The sequence below is a fragment of the Episyrphus balteatus genome, chromosome 1, assembly GCF_945859705.1.
Source record: "Episyrphus balteatus chromosome 1, idEpiBalt1.1, whole genome shotgun sequence".
Lineage (NCBI taxonomy): Eukaryota > Metazoa > Arthropoda > Insecta > Diptera > Syrphidae > Episyrphus > Episyrphus balteatus.
In genome coordinates this window covers 105,564,160-105,580,276 of record NC_079134.1, presented here as the reverse complement: position 1 = coordinate 105,580,276, position 16,117 = coordinate 105,564,160, and the positions used below count along the sequence as shown (strand labels likewise).

At 33.2% G+C, this 16,117-nt stretch overlaps 1 protein-coding gene across 1 annotated transcript; it reads left to right on the top strand.

The window, feature by feature from the left end:
- Window positions 1-599: 599 nt before the first annotated feature.
- On the top strand, window positions 600-1,106 carry LOC129909464 (uncharacterized protein K02A2.6-like). Its single transcript, XM_055986547.1, has one exon. The coding sequence runs from the start codon at window positions 600-602 to the stop codon at window positions 1,104-1,106; it is 507 nt and encodes a 168-aa protein (XP_055842522.1).
- The last annotated feature ends 15,011 nt before the right edge of the window (window positions 1,107-16,117 follow it).

Genomic DNA, 16,117 nt, shown 5'->3' with positions numbered 1-16,117 from the left:
GTTCTGGTCTTCAAAATTTCAATCGTCATTTCTTAAACTTAAATCCGAATTATGCAGTGATAGAATTCTCACGCCATTCAACCCAACCTGTCCAGTCGTTTTATCTACCGATGGTAGTCCTTACGGTATAGCAGCTGTTTTGAGTCACACTATTAACGGAATCGAAAAACCTATAGCTTATGCTTCCCGTTCCCTTACAAAATCCGAACAAAATTACAGTCAACTGGATCGTGAAGCTCTAGCTATCATTTTTGGTGTCATTCATTTCTACAAATATCTTTTTGGGACTTGTAACTTCACCAATTCAACCTATTCAAATTTCTAATGATCAATTTATTGGGGAAGAGGTAAACAATCTGTGTTATGAAACAATACTTCTAATTTCTAGCGAAGAAATAACTGCCCAAATTATTAAACAAGAAACTGAAAAAGACCAAGAACTTCGAAAAATCATCAATGACTTACAATTAAACTCAACAAATTCCGAATTTACACTTACAGATGGAATTCTTTTTCGAAAAGATAGAGTTTTAATTCCACATTCTCTACGTTCTACAATTCTATCCGAGCTACACGAAACACACTTGGGCATAACTAAAATGAAACAACTTGCCCGACAGTACGTATATTGGCACAATATAGACAAAGATATAGAACGTCTAGTGAGAAGTTGCGAAGAATGTGCTATTAATCGGTCAAAGCCACCAAAAGCTCCAGTACATCCGTGGGATTTACCTCAAGACAACTGGGAGCGAGTACATATTGACTATGCCGGACCTTTCCAAAATCATTATTTTCTTGCCTGTATCGATGCTAAATCAAAATGGGCCGAAATCAAAGTAATAAAAGACATTCCAACAACTTCAAACACAATTATTCTTTTAGAAAATATATTTTCACAACATGGATATCCACAAGTAATGGTATCCGACAATGCTTCAATTTTTCGTAGCGAAGAATTCAAACTTTTTTGTTCAAACCATGGTATTTTTCAAAAGTTCATTGCTCCTGAACACCCTTCCACAAACTCCAATTCGCATCAAGATCCAGAAAATACTTCTTCGATATCGTGCAACACCTCTCTCATGTGGAAAATCACCTTCTGAACTTTATCTGAGTAGAAAACTTAGACTTCGAATTGATGCAATTTTTCCATACCATCCACAACCTTCAAAACTGATAGCAAAACCTTCACGTTCATTACAAGTGGGATAGAGAGTTCAGGCAAAAATTCATAACAAATGGGAATTCGGCGAAGTAAAAACGAAACTTGGTCAACGTCACTATCTCATTTCTTTGATTCTGGCCGTATTATCAAGAGACACATAAATCAACTACAATCAACACTCATCAAAAAGAAATCCGTATCGTTTGGACCTACACAAAGTTTCGATATTCCAAGACAAAATTATTCTATTCAAAATCCAATTGTTCCTGTTATTAATGGAAACATTTTACCAGTTCCACAAGAACTCAGAAGATCGAATAGAGATAGACGTCCCGCAGTACGATTTGGGATATCGTAGTTTTTAAATAAGTGGGGGAGACTGTGGTGTTTTTCATTATCAAAACTACTGTTCATTTTCTAATCTTTGTATAAGTTTGTTTTTCATTTAATATCATTAATATTTTATCGATTATTGAATAAACACATTTTTCATTTTTGTTTATAATATTTAATTTGGTCGTATTATTTCAATAAGATACAATACTTATCTAAGGCAATTTAAATATTATTATTAAATATCACTTAGGGCTAATTTTTTGAATAGTTAGATAAACCTAAGTTAGAGCTTATTCCTACGAATAAAAGTTTTTTTTTTATAGTGACCTTTATTCTTTCTGATAGTCTATCTGACGATTGAAAAAGCAGGGCTTAATCAAATAAATACAACTGAATGTTTTTTATATTGTAAACCGCTGATTAATACCTGAAAACGGTTGAATTTCAAAATATCGCCAACATTATTTTTTTTTGTCTTTACTATTTTAATAGAGGTATTTTAAATTCCCATACAATTTTAAAACAAAATTTTAAAAAAAATTATATTTTCAATGCAATTTTTTTTACAAAACTTTGCGATTCGTTTGCCTGAGGTTAGGAAGATTTCGTTCTATGGGGAGACCTTTTTGGGAAATCAAGACTTTTAAATTGGTGTTGGTTTTGCCTTCAAAGACAACAGAATCCGGTTTATCATGGAGATAGGCTAGAAAGAGACGCACATTATTATATATCCTTTGATCCCTAAGACATTATTTTCTTTAGTGAGGTAGGTAATGTATCTATTGATATTGAAAAAGATTTATTTGGTGTGGATCAGGACTGTAAACATTTCTATTAAAAAATGCATTTGCAGAAATGCATAAAAAAAAATGATTGCAAATATTTTGCATGTGAAAATGAATTTCAATAGGTCCAAATCATAATAAAGCAGAAATCCTTCGCAACATTAAAAAAAAATCTTATCATGAGTGGGAAAACAAAAAAAGATCGTTTTGTGATGCAAGCAGGTACCTATAGATATTTTTTTTTTCACAATTGGATTGCTTCACACAAGTAGGCCGACGAGAGGGCTGTTTTAAAAATAGGCCAGTCATTATGTCGGAAAAAACGGCTTAGAAATGCAAAATGACCGAGAAAGCTAAATTTTGGATATGTTGTAGAGGATGCTTAAAAAAGCTTAACTTGAAGTTTTCGACCAAGATTTCCTATGAGCTTTTTCCGCCATTTTGAAAAAAAGGATAAAATTGGTTTTTTGACAATAACTCGGCTATCTGACGAGATGCGAAAATTTTACAAGAAGCTTTTTTGTAGCTTTTAACGAGTTCTAAAATTCATGCATACACATTTTTTGTGTATCATGCACCGTTTTCGAGATATCGATTAAAAAAGTCAAAAATTTAGGACATTCCATTTGTTTTTTGACATAATCTATTTTTGGGTGATGAATATCGAAAAAATTATTAACATAAAATTTATAGACCATATTTAGTCCTACAATGTCGTATTTTTATATTTTTTTTTGGACAAAAATTACGACTTCCAGCCGGCCGCAAAGTCGTTTAGTCCGCTCCCACCGCCAAGCAAGCCGCCTGTTCGGTTGTAAAAAAAAACAATCATTCATGTTTTTTTTAATGTTTATATCATTAAATCAGTAACACATACATACAAATGTATGTATTTATTTAATAAATAATGAGAAGTAGATGGTAATGGTTTTTTTGTTACCCCAATTTTATTAACCCAAATTTTGTAAATACAGTATACCGGCTTTTAGTGTTGATTGTGCATTTTGTAATTTGCTTCAATCTCTATATTATTTAGTTCATCAAAATTGCAATTAGATCAGTGCCAATAATTTTTGAAAATAAAAAAATTATGGGTGGTTGGAAAATTTAGGATAAATGGTATACGAAAGCGGAAAAATAAATTGCCCACAAACTAATTGGTGGAAAGGAGGCGGGTGAATGCCTTGTTCGATTTCACTAGTCAAAAAGTTTTTTTTATAGAAACCAAAGTATATTTTTTGTAATGATTTTTTGTATGCTGAGGTCGAATCTTTAGTCAGAAAAATTCTATCACGTTGAGATATAACCATGCCAATACATCACAAAAATAGTGTTTTGAACGTTAAAAATTCAATATCTCAAAAACTTTGCACGTTAGAGCTATTCTATTCATTCATTCATTCTAGCAGAATTTAAGAAGGTCAAAGGCCATTAGAAAAGTATAATTTGGTTTCTATGGAAAATTATTTCTCGCCAATATTATGTCATTTACGGAAATAAAATGGTTTTAATAAAAGTTATGACACTTTTATTACCCACAACTTTTGCATTTAACTTTTTTTGATAGGAGGTCTACTTTTGACAGAAATCGTAAAAAACCAAGATTTTCGACACCAACACTTTTTCGCCCACCCACCCTTTTCCACCAATTAGTTTGTGGGCAATTTATTTTTCCGCTTTCATATACCATTTATCCTAAATTTTCCAACCACCCATAATTTTTTTATTTTCAAAAATTATTGGCACTGATCTAATTGCAATTTTGATGAACTAAATAATATAGAGATTGAAGCAAATTACAAAATGCACAATCAACACTAAAAGCCGGTATACTGTATTTACAAAATTTGGGTTAATAAAATTGGGGTAACAAAAAAACCATTACCATCTACTTCTCATTATTTATTAAATAAATACATACATTTGTATGTATGTGTTACTGATTTAATGATATAAACATTAAAAAAAACATGAATGATTGTTTTTTTTTACAACCGAACAGGCGGCTTGCTTGGCGGTGGGAGCGGACTAAACGACTTTGCGGCCGGCTGGAAGTCGTAATTTTTGTCCAAAAAAAAATATAAAAATACGACATTGTAGGACTGAATATGGTCTATAAATTTTATGTTAATAATTTTTTCGATATTCATCACCCAAAAATAGATTATGTCAAAAAACAAATGTAATGTCCTAAATTTTTGACTTTTTTAATCGATATCTCGAAAACGGTGCATGATACACAAAAAATGTGTATGCATGAATTTTAGAACTCGTTAAAAGCTACAAAAAAGCTTCTTGTAAAATTTTCGCATCTCGTCAGATAGCCGAGTTATTGTCAAAAAACCAATTTTATCCTTTTTTTCAAAATGGCGGAAAAAGCTCATAGGAAATCTTGGTCGAAAACTTCAAGTTAAGCTTTTTTAAGCATCCTCTACAACATATCCAAAATTTAGCTTTCTCGGTCATTTTGCATTTCCAAATGTATATAATGACTGGCCTAAAAAGGGATGTAAAAAAAGACGAAAAAGGTGTTTTGTAAGTGAATGGTGGGTAGGTATATTTATTTTTAAGCAGTTTGATAAGTTTATTTCGAGTAGGTGTATTTTTTCTTATAAAACTTTCGAGGGTAGGTAAATAGAAATTTATTTTAATGTGTGTAAATACGTAGGTGTACGATTTAGGCAATTTGTTTTCCTTTTCTGTTAAAAGGCATAGGTACGAGGATCTATTAGAATTTATGCATTTTTTCACTTTTTAGTGATCATGAAAAAAGAATCGTTTTGCTGTGTGCATACGGATAGCTTTTTTTTTATTTGGATTGCATCACATAGGCAACAGGTGCCAAAATGGCTAGATAAAAAGAGTATACAAAAGGACAAAAATAACTTTTATTGGATTATAAGTGGTAAGTTTATTTGTGTGTTTATTTGTTGGTAGGTAGGTTAGGTACGTACTTACATAGGTTTAAATAATAGGATAAAATAAGGGACGGGGGAATCATTGTTTGCGTTTGAGTGCGATATTTTTGGTGAGATAATTTTTGTACAGACATTAAGTTAACTATGCATATGTATTTCTTCGTTGCTTAATCGTTGTTCTATGCTGCATCCTAAACGGATGCAAGGATTTTGTTGATAATTGGTATGGATGATGTTTTCGTTATACCTATGTAGGTATAACGAAAACATCATCCTATACATAAATAAATTCATCTATAAAAATCAACCCTCTCTTTTCTACGCAGTCATCGAAAAATTTAAAAATGTTTCTCAACAATTTAATTCTTGGATACATGTTTTGGACCTATGGGTAAAATCTGATGGTAGAAAATTTCAAGCACAGGACTTTGTTCTACGTGCGACATCTTTACTAGTTATATGATCTTTGATAAGACGGTTTCTTCCGACTTATTTGGGGAATTTGTGTGTATCGCGCAATCGCTGAGCTGATGAGCCAAATTATGTATGTTGCGCAGGTTGTGGGTGAGGTAAGTTTTATTTGAAGAAAATCAGTTAGGAAAATAATAAAAGGTATAGAACAAGAAAATAAAACGCTCCTTTCCGACTTATTATCTGAGTTTGTATGTATCTCACCACTGGGCTGCTGTGTCAAAGGTTTCCACTATGATAAGAAATATGCGTAGATGTTATATTTAATGTCATAAGGCATTTTTGTTGGCAGAAAGTGCATAAAGTAACTGCAATTTCCATAAAGTGGCACAACTGCCCCAATTAACTTCAGCAATTCCCAACTCCCAAGCAGAACGCAGTGCAATTTTGAAAGTAATAAAAATTTAGATGATGCAAAAATTGTGAATTTTTTTTAGATAGTAAGATTTAATGTTTTGATTATGACTTAAATATCATTGTTCGACAAAAAAAAAGTCGAGAGCAAGAACTTTGCTTGTGATTTTTTTTTTTAATTTAGTGTTCTGAATTCAGAAGTCACAAATTGTCATTTGCTAACCTCTAAGATTTTGATATATAATTTTCTATTTGCAATAATCTTTGAAAACAAATAATTTTGAAAAGAAATAAATATATTTTATACAATAAATACGAGTATGACTTTTTGACATTCAAAAATTAGTTTTCTAAAAAAATACACGTTGGTAGAATTCCACTTCAAAAGTACCGAAAAATAACGTTTTCTACCAGTTAATATTCAAGTATTTCAAAAACGTGACGGTCCAATGCAATTTTCACTTCGGGAAAATCCTTTAGAAAAGTATCGTTTTGTTCAAGCTCTATTTTGTAACTTTATAGGTATTATTTTAGGATTAGAGGATTCAAATACCCAATTTTAATCAGTTTAGTTTTATGAAGAAAACAAAAGAACGCTCTTACTTATAGTTTTGTAAACACCTAGATAACTGTTGCTTATGTCGGCGTCGAGAGATCTTTTTAGTTCTAAGGCGATTTCATGCATACATGTTTAAGACATTCTCAAGGAGAAGATAGACTTTCTGATCTAGCACTTTAATCTATAGGTAGAAAAAAACTTCTTTTAAATTCTTATTACTAAAAGTAGACTTGACTTTTAAGAAAAAGTTCTTGCAGAGTTTTATGAAAGAAAGACGTAGAATTTTGCACAATATTTAATGGAAACTTTATTAAAAAAAATTATAATATATGTATAACGCAGAAGTGCATTAAAAATTTGGAATTGAATTTCTTGGTGACTTACCATTTGAAATCAACCACGCCTCGCCACTGGTTCCGATTGACATATCGGAAAATTTTCCGATGAAACATGGCGCCCATCAACGCATTGCGATGAAGTGTGTTCAGCAAAGACTTTTTGACAGTTGTGCTTTGAATTTCATCGGAAATTCTCCGACACAAAATAGTTGCGGAATATTTTCAGAAAAGTTGAATTTCACAGAAAAAAAAAATATAAAAAAGTAAATATAATTTTGATTTTAAGTGTAGATTAATAAAAAACAGCGACAAAGCCTCAGCAAGAGAGGTTGGTTGAAATTCAGAATACTTGACTTGAGCATCACAAGGATGTTTATTTATTGAATAAATCACGCTGACACATATGTCAAATAAATTTTTTCTGACCTCGGATTAAAATTAAGCACCCCAAAAACCTTCAGAAACGTATATTTTTGTTTTTGTGCAAAAAAAAGTTGTAGGAAATTTAAAGTTGTACCTTTTATTTATTTATTTAATGCGTTAAGGACTAACGTTAAACACTTATTATATATCTTAAAACTAATACATTTTAAATTTACATTACATTCAGGGGCGTATACAGGTTTGCTTCTTGGGGGGGGGTCATGCCAATTTTTTTTTTCAAAAGTTTTGATAGCAGACATAAACCTGAAAATGGGCTTTTTGAATTATTAAACATTAAAATTTGTGCGTTTTGCATTTCGAATCGAAAAGTTCCGAATGTATAGTTCTAAAAATAACCAAACAAAAACGGTATGAGATTCGTTTAAGTTTAGCGTTAAACCTTAAAGCCTAGAACGCTGCTGATGTGAAACGAAATTTTTCGTCGGTCTCCACGAGGACAACGAAATGCTTGCGAGATCTGGACCGAAAAATACTCAAAAATTGCAAAACATAAATGAAAAAAAAGCAAACACGCATCGCAGAAAGACATGCAATGACAAAATGAACAACAAAAACAAACAAAATAAAATGCACGACTGGGGTCGCACGTACTTGCTCTTGCAGTTTAAAACACTTTTATGTTGGTTTACTTGTAGATTTTAAAAGCTGCCTCTATATAGAATTAAAGAAATTTTGTTGATGTTGGGGAAGAGCCGACATTTAGGGCAAAATTTTGTTAAATGAAAAAAAAAATGTTTTTTTTTTATTTGACTTTTTTGAAAAAAAAAAAATAGAGATGCAGTTCTATTGCAATTGCTTTGAATATTACGTTTGCAAAGTTTAATCAAAATCGTTAGAGCCGTTTTCGAGTTATTTGGTACAATTTGAAAAATTTGTATGGGATGTAAACTTTTTTGACTTTTTTGAGAAAAACTAAAAATGCAGTTTTATTGCAATTGCTTTGAATATTACGTCTGCAAAGTTTAATCAAAATCGTTAGAGCCGTTTTCGAGTTATTTGGTTTGAATTGAAAAATTTGTATGGGAGGTACAATTTTTTGACTTTTTTGAGAAAAACTAAAAATGCAGTTTTGTTGCAATTGCTTCGAATATTACGTCTGCAAAGTTAAGTCAAAATCGTTAGAGCCGTTTTCGAGTTATTTGGTTTGAATTGAAAAATTTGTAGGTACACTTTCTAAGGGAGATACAACAAAAACAATAAAAAACCAACTTTCAGAATTCCATAAAAATCATCTGTACCAAATTTGAAAAAAAAAACCGTCCACCCGTTTAGGCTGTGGAAATGTGTACAGATGGACGCACAACCGCACGGACCCACAGACGTACAGAAGCACGGACGGAATTGCGAGACCCACTGTTTTGGAATTCTCCATCATCGTAATTTTTTTTAATATTCCCACGCCTCTTTCCCCCCCAGATACCGCACGCGCTGGGGTCCATTTTCACCGAGTACGAAGTCATTTGCGGATGATTATCGTATCGGCACTTTTTAGTGTTTTTTGAAGGTAAAAACAAATTAAAAAGAACTAAATAAGTATAGAGAATGGTGATACGAATATCAAAGGAAGGTCAAAGATTGGGACTGCTTAGTACAAGCATTTATTATATCTATGCAAAATAAAAAAAAATTTAAAATGAACAAAAAAAATAAATTTAATATTTCATGTTTAATTTTCAGAAAGTCAAAATTTTAAAACAAAAATGTTTTAATAGTCAAGAGTGTTGAGAAAAAATAATTCAATATACATATGTACATAAAATTAGGTAGATATTAAATGAGAAAAGAATCAGTAAACATTAAACATAAATACAAAAAAAAGTTTATGAGCGTGGTACACTGGTTTTTAGTATTTTTTTCAGACTAGTTTTATTAATATTAAAATCAAACAGATAAGTATTCAAATTTACAAGCTTACACATGCGAGTTAAGGGCACATGCATACCATAATTAGTACGGTGTTGGGGTAATTTTATTAAATCTAAGCTACGAAAGTTATAACCTCCTCTCCGGTAGTTAAAATTAATAGAATTAAGCAGATCAGGGCCATCAATTACACCCGTTATGTTGGTTTTGATTAAAACCTCAAATTTTTTTTTCGACACGAAACCAATACTTGCCCTATAGAGCAAGTAAAAACTCAAAATGTCATTTTTCCACACACAATGAATGTCCCCGGCAATTGTTTGTGTGCGAAAAAGAAGTTTAGACTTTCAATTTCGTTGTGCCGAACAGCGTACTACAGAACGAAAAGTTGAACGAAATTTTTGGTTTACCATTTCGTTGTTTCATTTTTGTATGGGATTTTTCGTTTCTTATCAACAGCGCACTAGGCTTTAATTTTGACCAATTGAGGCTATTTTCTCCTAAAAACAAAATGTACTGTACGAGTACTTCGATTGAATAATTTGCCTTAAAACAACTGTTTTATTCAAACACGAACATTTTTGGCCAATGTGAATTTTATGACATATCGCGTCAAAATTTAAGATTTTAAAAAGACATTGATTTCTTCTGCAGCAGTGGACCCTGGTATCTATATGGCACTGCCAAATACTTTTTGACTTTCTCGCGACTCCATCAAGTTGGAATCTAAGGCTTCAAGTGGTTGTAAGTGCGCCATTGTACTGATATATTTATTATATGTAGGAGTAAGTCTTTCAAAGGCAACTTAAGAGCCTAGTGATCTGATCAGCAAAAGTCAGTTGGGTGCGATCTTTCTTCATGAAAAAATACGCTATCGACATTACAAAATGTATACCATCTAAATACATTTGGCTATTTCAACGATCCGGAGGTCTTCAACTTGGCCGCATGCAGCTCTCAACATTCACAGAATCTAATTTAATCCAACCTGAAAAACCTCATATATCCAACAATAATCCTGATTCCAAAACGCCTAAATCTACTAAATCTCAAACACCTAAAAATAATACAGATCCCAACTGGTCATTCAAAACAGGAATTTTCCCTAATTTTTCAAGACCTATTATGAACTCTTTAATCAAACGCCCTATTGCTCTTAAACGGAAGTCCCCTCCGTCCCCATTAAAACCTCCTTCAAAAAGAGTTTCTTTTAATCTTTCTCCTTCTGGCCCTGACGTCAGACATACTGTGATTACCTCTACGCTCTACCTCCAATCCAGCTTCCTCTTCTGAATATCTACCTCACTTCGTCCACTCTCACACATTGAATCCCTCTTCTCCCACCTCTGTTCCAAGTAAACAAACTTCTGACATCACATCCCATCCCAATACTCTAAACTGCAAGATCCCCCAATCGAATGGTTTTCTCAATCCCCTCATTCCACCGGTAGTGAAACTAACAAAACATTACTATAGTAAGTAGAGGTGAAATTTTCAAAGAAAATCGAGTATCGTCAACCTTCAATACCAGAACCCAGAAGTAGTTCTCCCGCCGCTACTAAAGTTGAATAACAACTTGGTTATGGTGCCAGGTTCAATTTTAAAAGCTGAAACACAATCACGCTTTGCCGTCGATTTTGACAACTGCGAAAAGTTCAACTATAATAAATCTGTGTATCCTCACACAATGACGCTTTTCTTACGTACGCTTTTTTTGACAAACGTAAGGAAACGTAAGAAAGCGAGCAAAAGTTCAACCAGACTGAACTTTTGCTCGCTTTCTGACATTTAACAGACATAGTTACAGTCACCCACATTAATATTCCGCCAAATGTGAATAAAAAAAAATAAATTATTGCAAAACTATGTGTGTTTTTTAATTTCTCTATATAGATTTTGTACAAAAAAACGACATTGAGATATTTTAAATCAAAACAATTTACGTATTAAAAACAAAAAAAATTCAATGATGTTTTAGACTGAGTTTTATTGTTAAAAACAATATATTTTGATTGGTTTTGTTTTTATAACTATAGGATTAAAAAATAAACAAATTTCTATGCATTTTTTAAACACATTAATATCCTTTTTCATTTTTCCACAATTAAATCAAGATAAAGACTTGGCCCAATAATTTTGTGAGTGACTGTGTTTTTTTTATTTGACAGCAGATTTTAGGTTGCAATCAGCTGTTCAAAGTCAAAGTGACAGAAGCGCGCTTTGAGTATTTCTCAACGTAACGCAACGAAGCGACGCCCTAAAGCGTGATTGTGTTTCAGCTTTAATTAATTAATCCGATTTTTTGCAGCAAAAGTTTATTTAGTTTTTTATATAACTCATTCACCCTCGTTAGGAGGCTGTGCATTAGGGACTTAATTGGTTCCCACCAGGGTTCGAACCGCGGTCATGAAATTTTGGAGCAAATTTGAAAAAAAAGTGGAGCAAATGCAAGATTTCCGGAGTGGATTTGAAACAAAAACAAATCTTTACCACTTAGGAACTTTTTTTTAATGAAAAATAATTAAGTCTTAAATTAAAGTCAATTCAATTCATAAAGAACTATTTTGTGATAAATTCACCTTGGACAAATTTATATTGTTTTATTAGCCTCATTAATGCAAGTGGTGGTTCAAAAATGTGCTTGCAATTCTAAAATAAATACAATTTCGATTTAAAACATTCCAATCTGGTTCAGGAAACAAATTTTCTGTGTGGAAAAAGTGGAGTAAATACTGAAAAATCGGAGCGTTGGAGTAGATTATTTTTTTTCCCTCAAAAGTGGAGCAAATTTGCTCCGATCGGAGCAAGGTTTTAACCCTGGTTCCCACTCACTTTGAGGCTGGGCTTTCTCCGAAAGTTATTAGGTAGCGCTCTATTCACCCTCGCTAGGAGGTGTGCACCAGAATATTCCCTCTTATCTTGAGCCTGGGCTAATTCCCACTCAACCTGAGACCGGGCTTTTCTAATCAGAGCATGTTAGGGTATAATATTGTATAATACATAAAGAAATAAATAATTTAATAATTATAAAAGAAAGTAGTTAGTCTATTGAATAAATAAAGAACATTAATAATTGGAAAGAATTCGGTGTTTTTATTCTAACTGAGTTTTAAGATTGCTTTTCTCAGGACGAACCTTGGATTCTGGCGAGCTTACCTCAGCCTTTGAAAACTAAGCATCACAGATTATCCGGAATGTTCCGAGGAATAAAGAAACGAAATAGGCGTGTTGCACGATTTTGGAATATTCGGAAAAAATAAAGAAACACACTCTTTGGGGTATGTTCGTAGATTTGGTCAGTCGTTCATATAAACGGTGGCCCGTTTATATGCTGGGTCGAAAGATCGAACTGAAATTTTTGATATTTTTGTGTAAAAATCTCAGATTTTTCCAGTAGATGAAATCTAGTTTTCTAATTATTCACTCTTTTTTAGAGTACGGTTGGCAACCCTACACACCTACCTGCATAAATTAATTTTATTTATTTATTTAAGCTTAGTACAAGCTATGACTTAAAACTAATTAAAAACTAACTTAAACTACCTTAGACTAATTTAACATTTTTTTTTTTTTTTTTTTTTTGGTTCTTGTTTTGTGTTGTTTTTATTGTATTAAGACCGGGCCCTAAGGCCCACCTTAATGTTGTTTTATGGGAAACAACAAAAACGAAACAAAAACCAAAGACTTAAACATTAAACACCAGGCTTAAAAAATAAGGGGATTTGGACGGAGGTGTTCATATCGGGGGCATAAGATGGGAATGATTAGTGCAGCAGGATATTCCGGAGATTTTTTCTAAGTGACGATTTACTTAAATGGAAGTCAAAGGAGGGCATTGCTTCGTTCGAGTGCCTTAACATTCTGGACATAGGTTCAAAGTGGCCATAATTGGTTCGATGACGGGAAAGGTAAAATAAGGGTGGAGAGCGGAGACTTCGGGGATTTGTGTTTAGGTTGATTTCACATAGAAGAGAAGATGAGTCAATGTTTCCTGTAAGCAATTGATGGACAAAGAGTATGTCGGCTATTTGGCGACGCTGGACTAAGGGTTGCAATTCAATTAGATTCAGACGGTCATGGTATGGGGGTAAGTTGAATCTATCTTCCCATGGAAGGGCACGTAAAGCGAAACGAATAAATCTTCTTTGAACGTTTTCAATTCTATTTGAATGATATTCGAAAAAAAGTGACCAAACTTGGGAAGCATATTCAAGAGTGGGTCTTACGAATGTCATGTAAAGGGATTTTGTAACATACGGATTATTGAACTCCTTAGACCAAGGTTTAATAAAACCAAGGGACCGGTTGGCTTTGTTAATTATCTGATCAATGTGAGAGTTAAAATTTAACATTCTATCACATAAGACGCCCAGATCACACATGGATTCTGCTATTTGGATGGGTTCATTTAAAAAGTAGTAAATTCTTGAGGAATTTAATGTACGTCTTCGGGAGTATGTAACTTTAAGGCATTTAAAGATGTTCAAATCTAAAAAATTATGTTTGCACCAATTGAAAAAGCGATTAAGGTCGTTTTGGAGAAGATTAGAGTCAGATGGAGTTGAAATTTCCTTGAAAATTTTCATATCATCTGCAAACATTAAAAGGGAAGAGTCTTTTAAGATAGCGGTCAAATCATTCACTGTAAGAAGAAAAAGAAGAGGTCCAAGGTGACTACCTTGAGGAACTCCAGATGTAGCGAAAATTGGTTTAGATATTGTGCAACGAAACAAAACTCTATATACGCGGTTCTCCAAGTATGAGGTTACCCAAGAAATAAAGTTTGGTGGAAATCCTAATGCTTCAAGTTTAAGACAAATGATTTTATGTGACACTTTATCAAAGGCTTTCGCAAAGTCCGTGTAGACTGTGTCAACTTCGTTTCCATTTTCAAGAACATTTAGTGTTTTAGAGACAAATTCAACGAGGTTTGTTGTTGTTGATCTTCCTTTAAGAAAACCGTGTTGGACGGGTGAGAATACAGACTTACAGTGGAAATAGACTGAGTCATACACTAAGCTTTCAAAGAGCTTGGGAATACACGATAGTTTAGCTATTGGTCTGTAGTTTATGACCGCGTTTTTGGGACCTTTTTTATGAATTGGGAAAATAAAGGAGTCTTTCCAAACATCAGGAAAAACACACTGCGTGAGGGATAAATGGAAAAGGTCTTTAAGTGGTTTTGATATAATACGCACACATTTTTTTAGGAGAATGGAAGGTACGCCATCGGGACCGGGACTATAATTATCAGTTAGCTTATTTATTTTATCAATAACTAAATCTCTAGTTATTTTGACAGATACAAACGATGTTTGCGGACAATCTTTTAAATAGCTAAAATAGGTGTTGTTAGGTTCAGACGGGTTTTTGCTATATGATTGTGAGAAAAATGAAGCTAAATAGTTTGATATTGTTGTGGGGTCGGAAGAAGAGGAATCGCAGAAAGCAAAGCTCGAAGGGAGTCCATCAGATTTTCTTTTTGTGTTTATGAAATTAAAGAAGCATTTAGGGTCAGACACCAGATTATTTTCTGTGTTGATGAGGTAGCGATTATAAAGGAGTTCATTTAATTGCGAGAAACGATCATACGCAACAATGTAATTGGAGTGATTTGTAACTGATTTGTCACTTAAGTAGATTTTCCAAAGTTTATTACGTTTATTACGTATTTGGCACAATTCTTTATTATACCAAGGTGGAGACGAAGTAAAGTTTTTCTTGCGAGACAGGGGAACGGATTCAGCAATACACCAAGAAACAAGGGAATAAAACATTTTTGTGGCTAAATCGATTTTAAGTCCCATCGAAATGAAATCAAAATCAATTTGGCTTAAAAGATCGTTTAGTTTGACAAAATTTGCTTTACGAAAGTTGTAATAGGACCCTAATGCTTCTTCATAGGTGTTAATATTTTCATAAGAAAAACAAACAGTTATTGGAGGGTGAAAATGATCTAAGGTTGAGAGAAGGTGGGAGCTTTCAGAAACAACACAATTATTGGGATCAGAAGAATAAATAAGATCAAGAAATCTTCCCATGTAATTTGGAACTCCATTTATTTGAAAAAGACCACAATCAAGCATGCAGTCCGATAACAGTTCTTCAATGTCTGAGGATACATTTTGAGGCACGAAGTATAACTCATCTTCCGATGAAGTCCAGGTTAAGTTTGGAAGATTAAAATCACCCAAAACTAATATTAAATCATTAGGAAGGGCAGATTCAAAAAGAAAATCAATGGCACTAACTGCAAGTTCGTAGGAGGATATTTTTTGAGCGGGGCGAATATAACAGCAGAGGATGAAAACATTTTTCTTGGATAGGTTGATCTTAATTGAGACAAATTCAAAATCAGTTAAATTTGGTATTTCTACGCGAGTAGTTTCAAGGGTATTACGAACAGCAATAAGAACACCACGGCCTGGTGTTCCTGGGTTAACATCTTTTCTAAACACTGTGAACTCAGCTGTAAAGAGTTCAGAGTTGAGAACGTCAGAAGTGAGATTAGTTTCAGTCAGGGCGAAGATATCGTAAGGCAAGTTTTGAGAGTTTTGAAACACGGTTGTGGTTTTGGATCTTAGTCCCCTTACGTTTTGGTAATATAGACTAAGAGATATAGGCACCGAGTTACACGAAACGGGGTTAGGAACGATAATAGTTCTTAAAATCAGACCGCGATTTTTGTTAGTGAGAAACTCTTTTCGAGGCAATAAATGACGCAAATGACGATAAATCATTTGCCACTTGAGACGGTGAAATTGAAAGACCTTCGTGGAATTGAACGTAAATGTGCATTAATTCATTTCGTTCTATGGGGCGACCTTCTTGGGAAATCAAGACTTTTAAATTGTTGTTGGTTTTGCCTTCAAACAGAATCC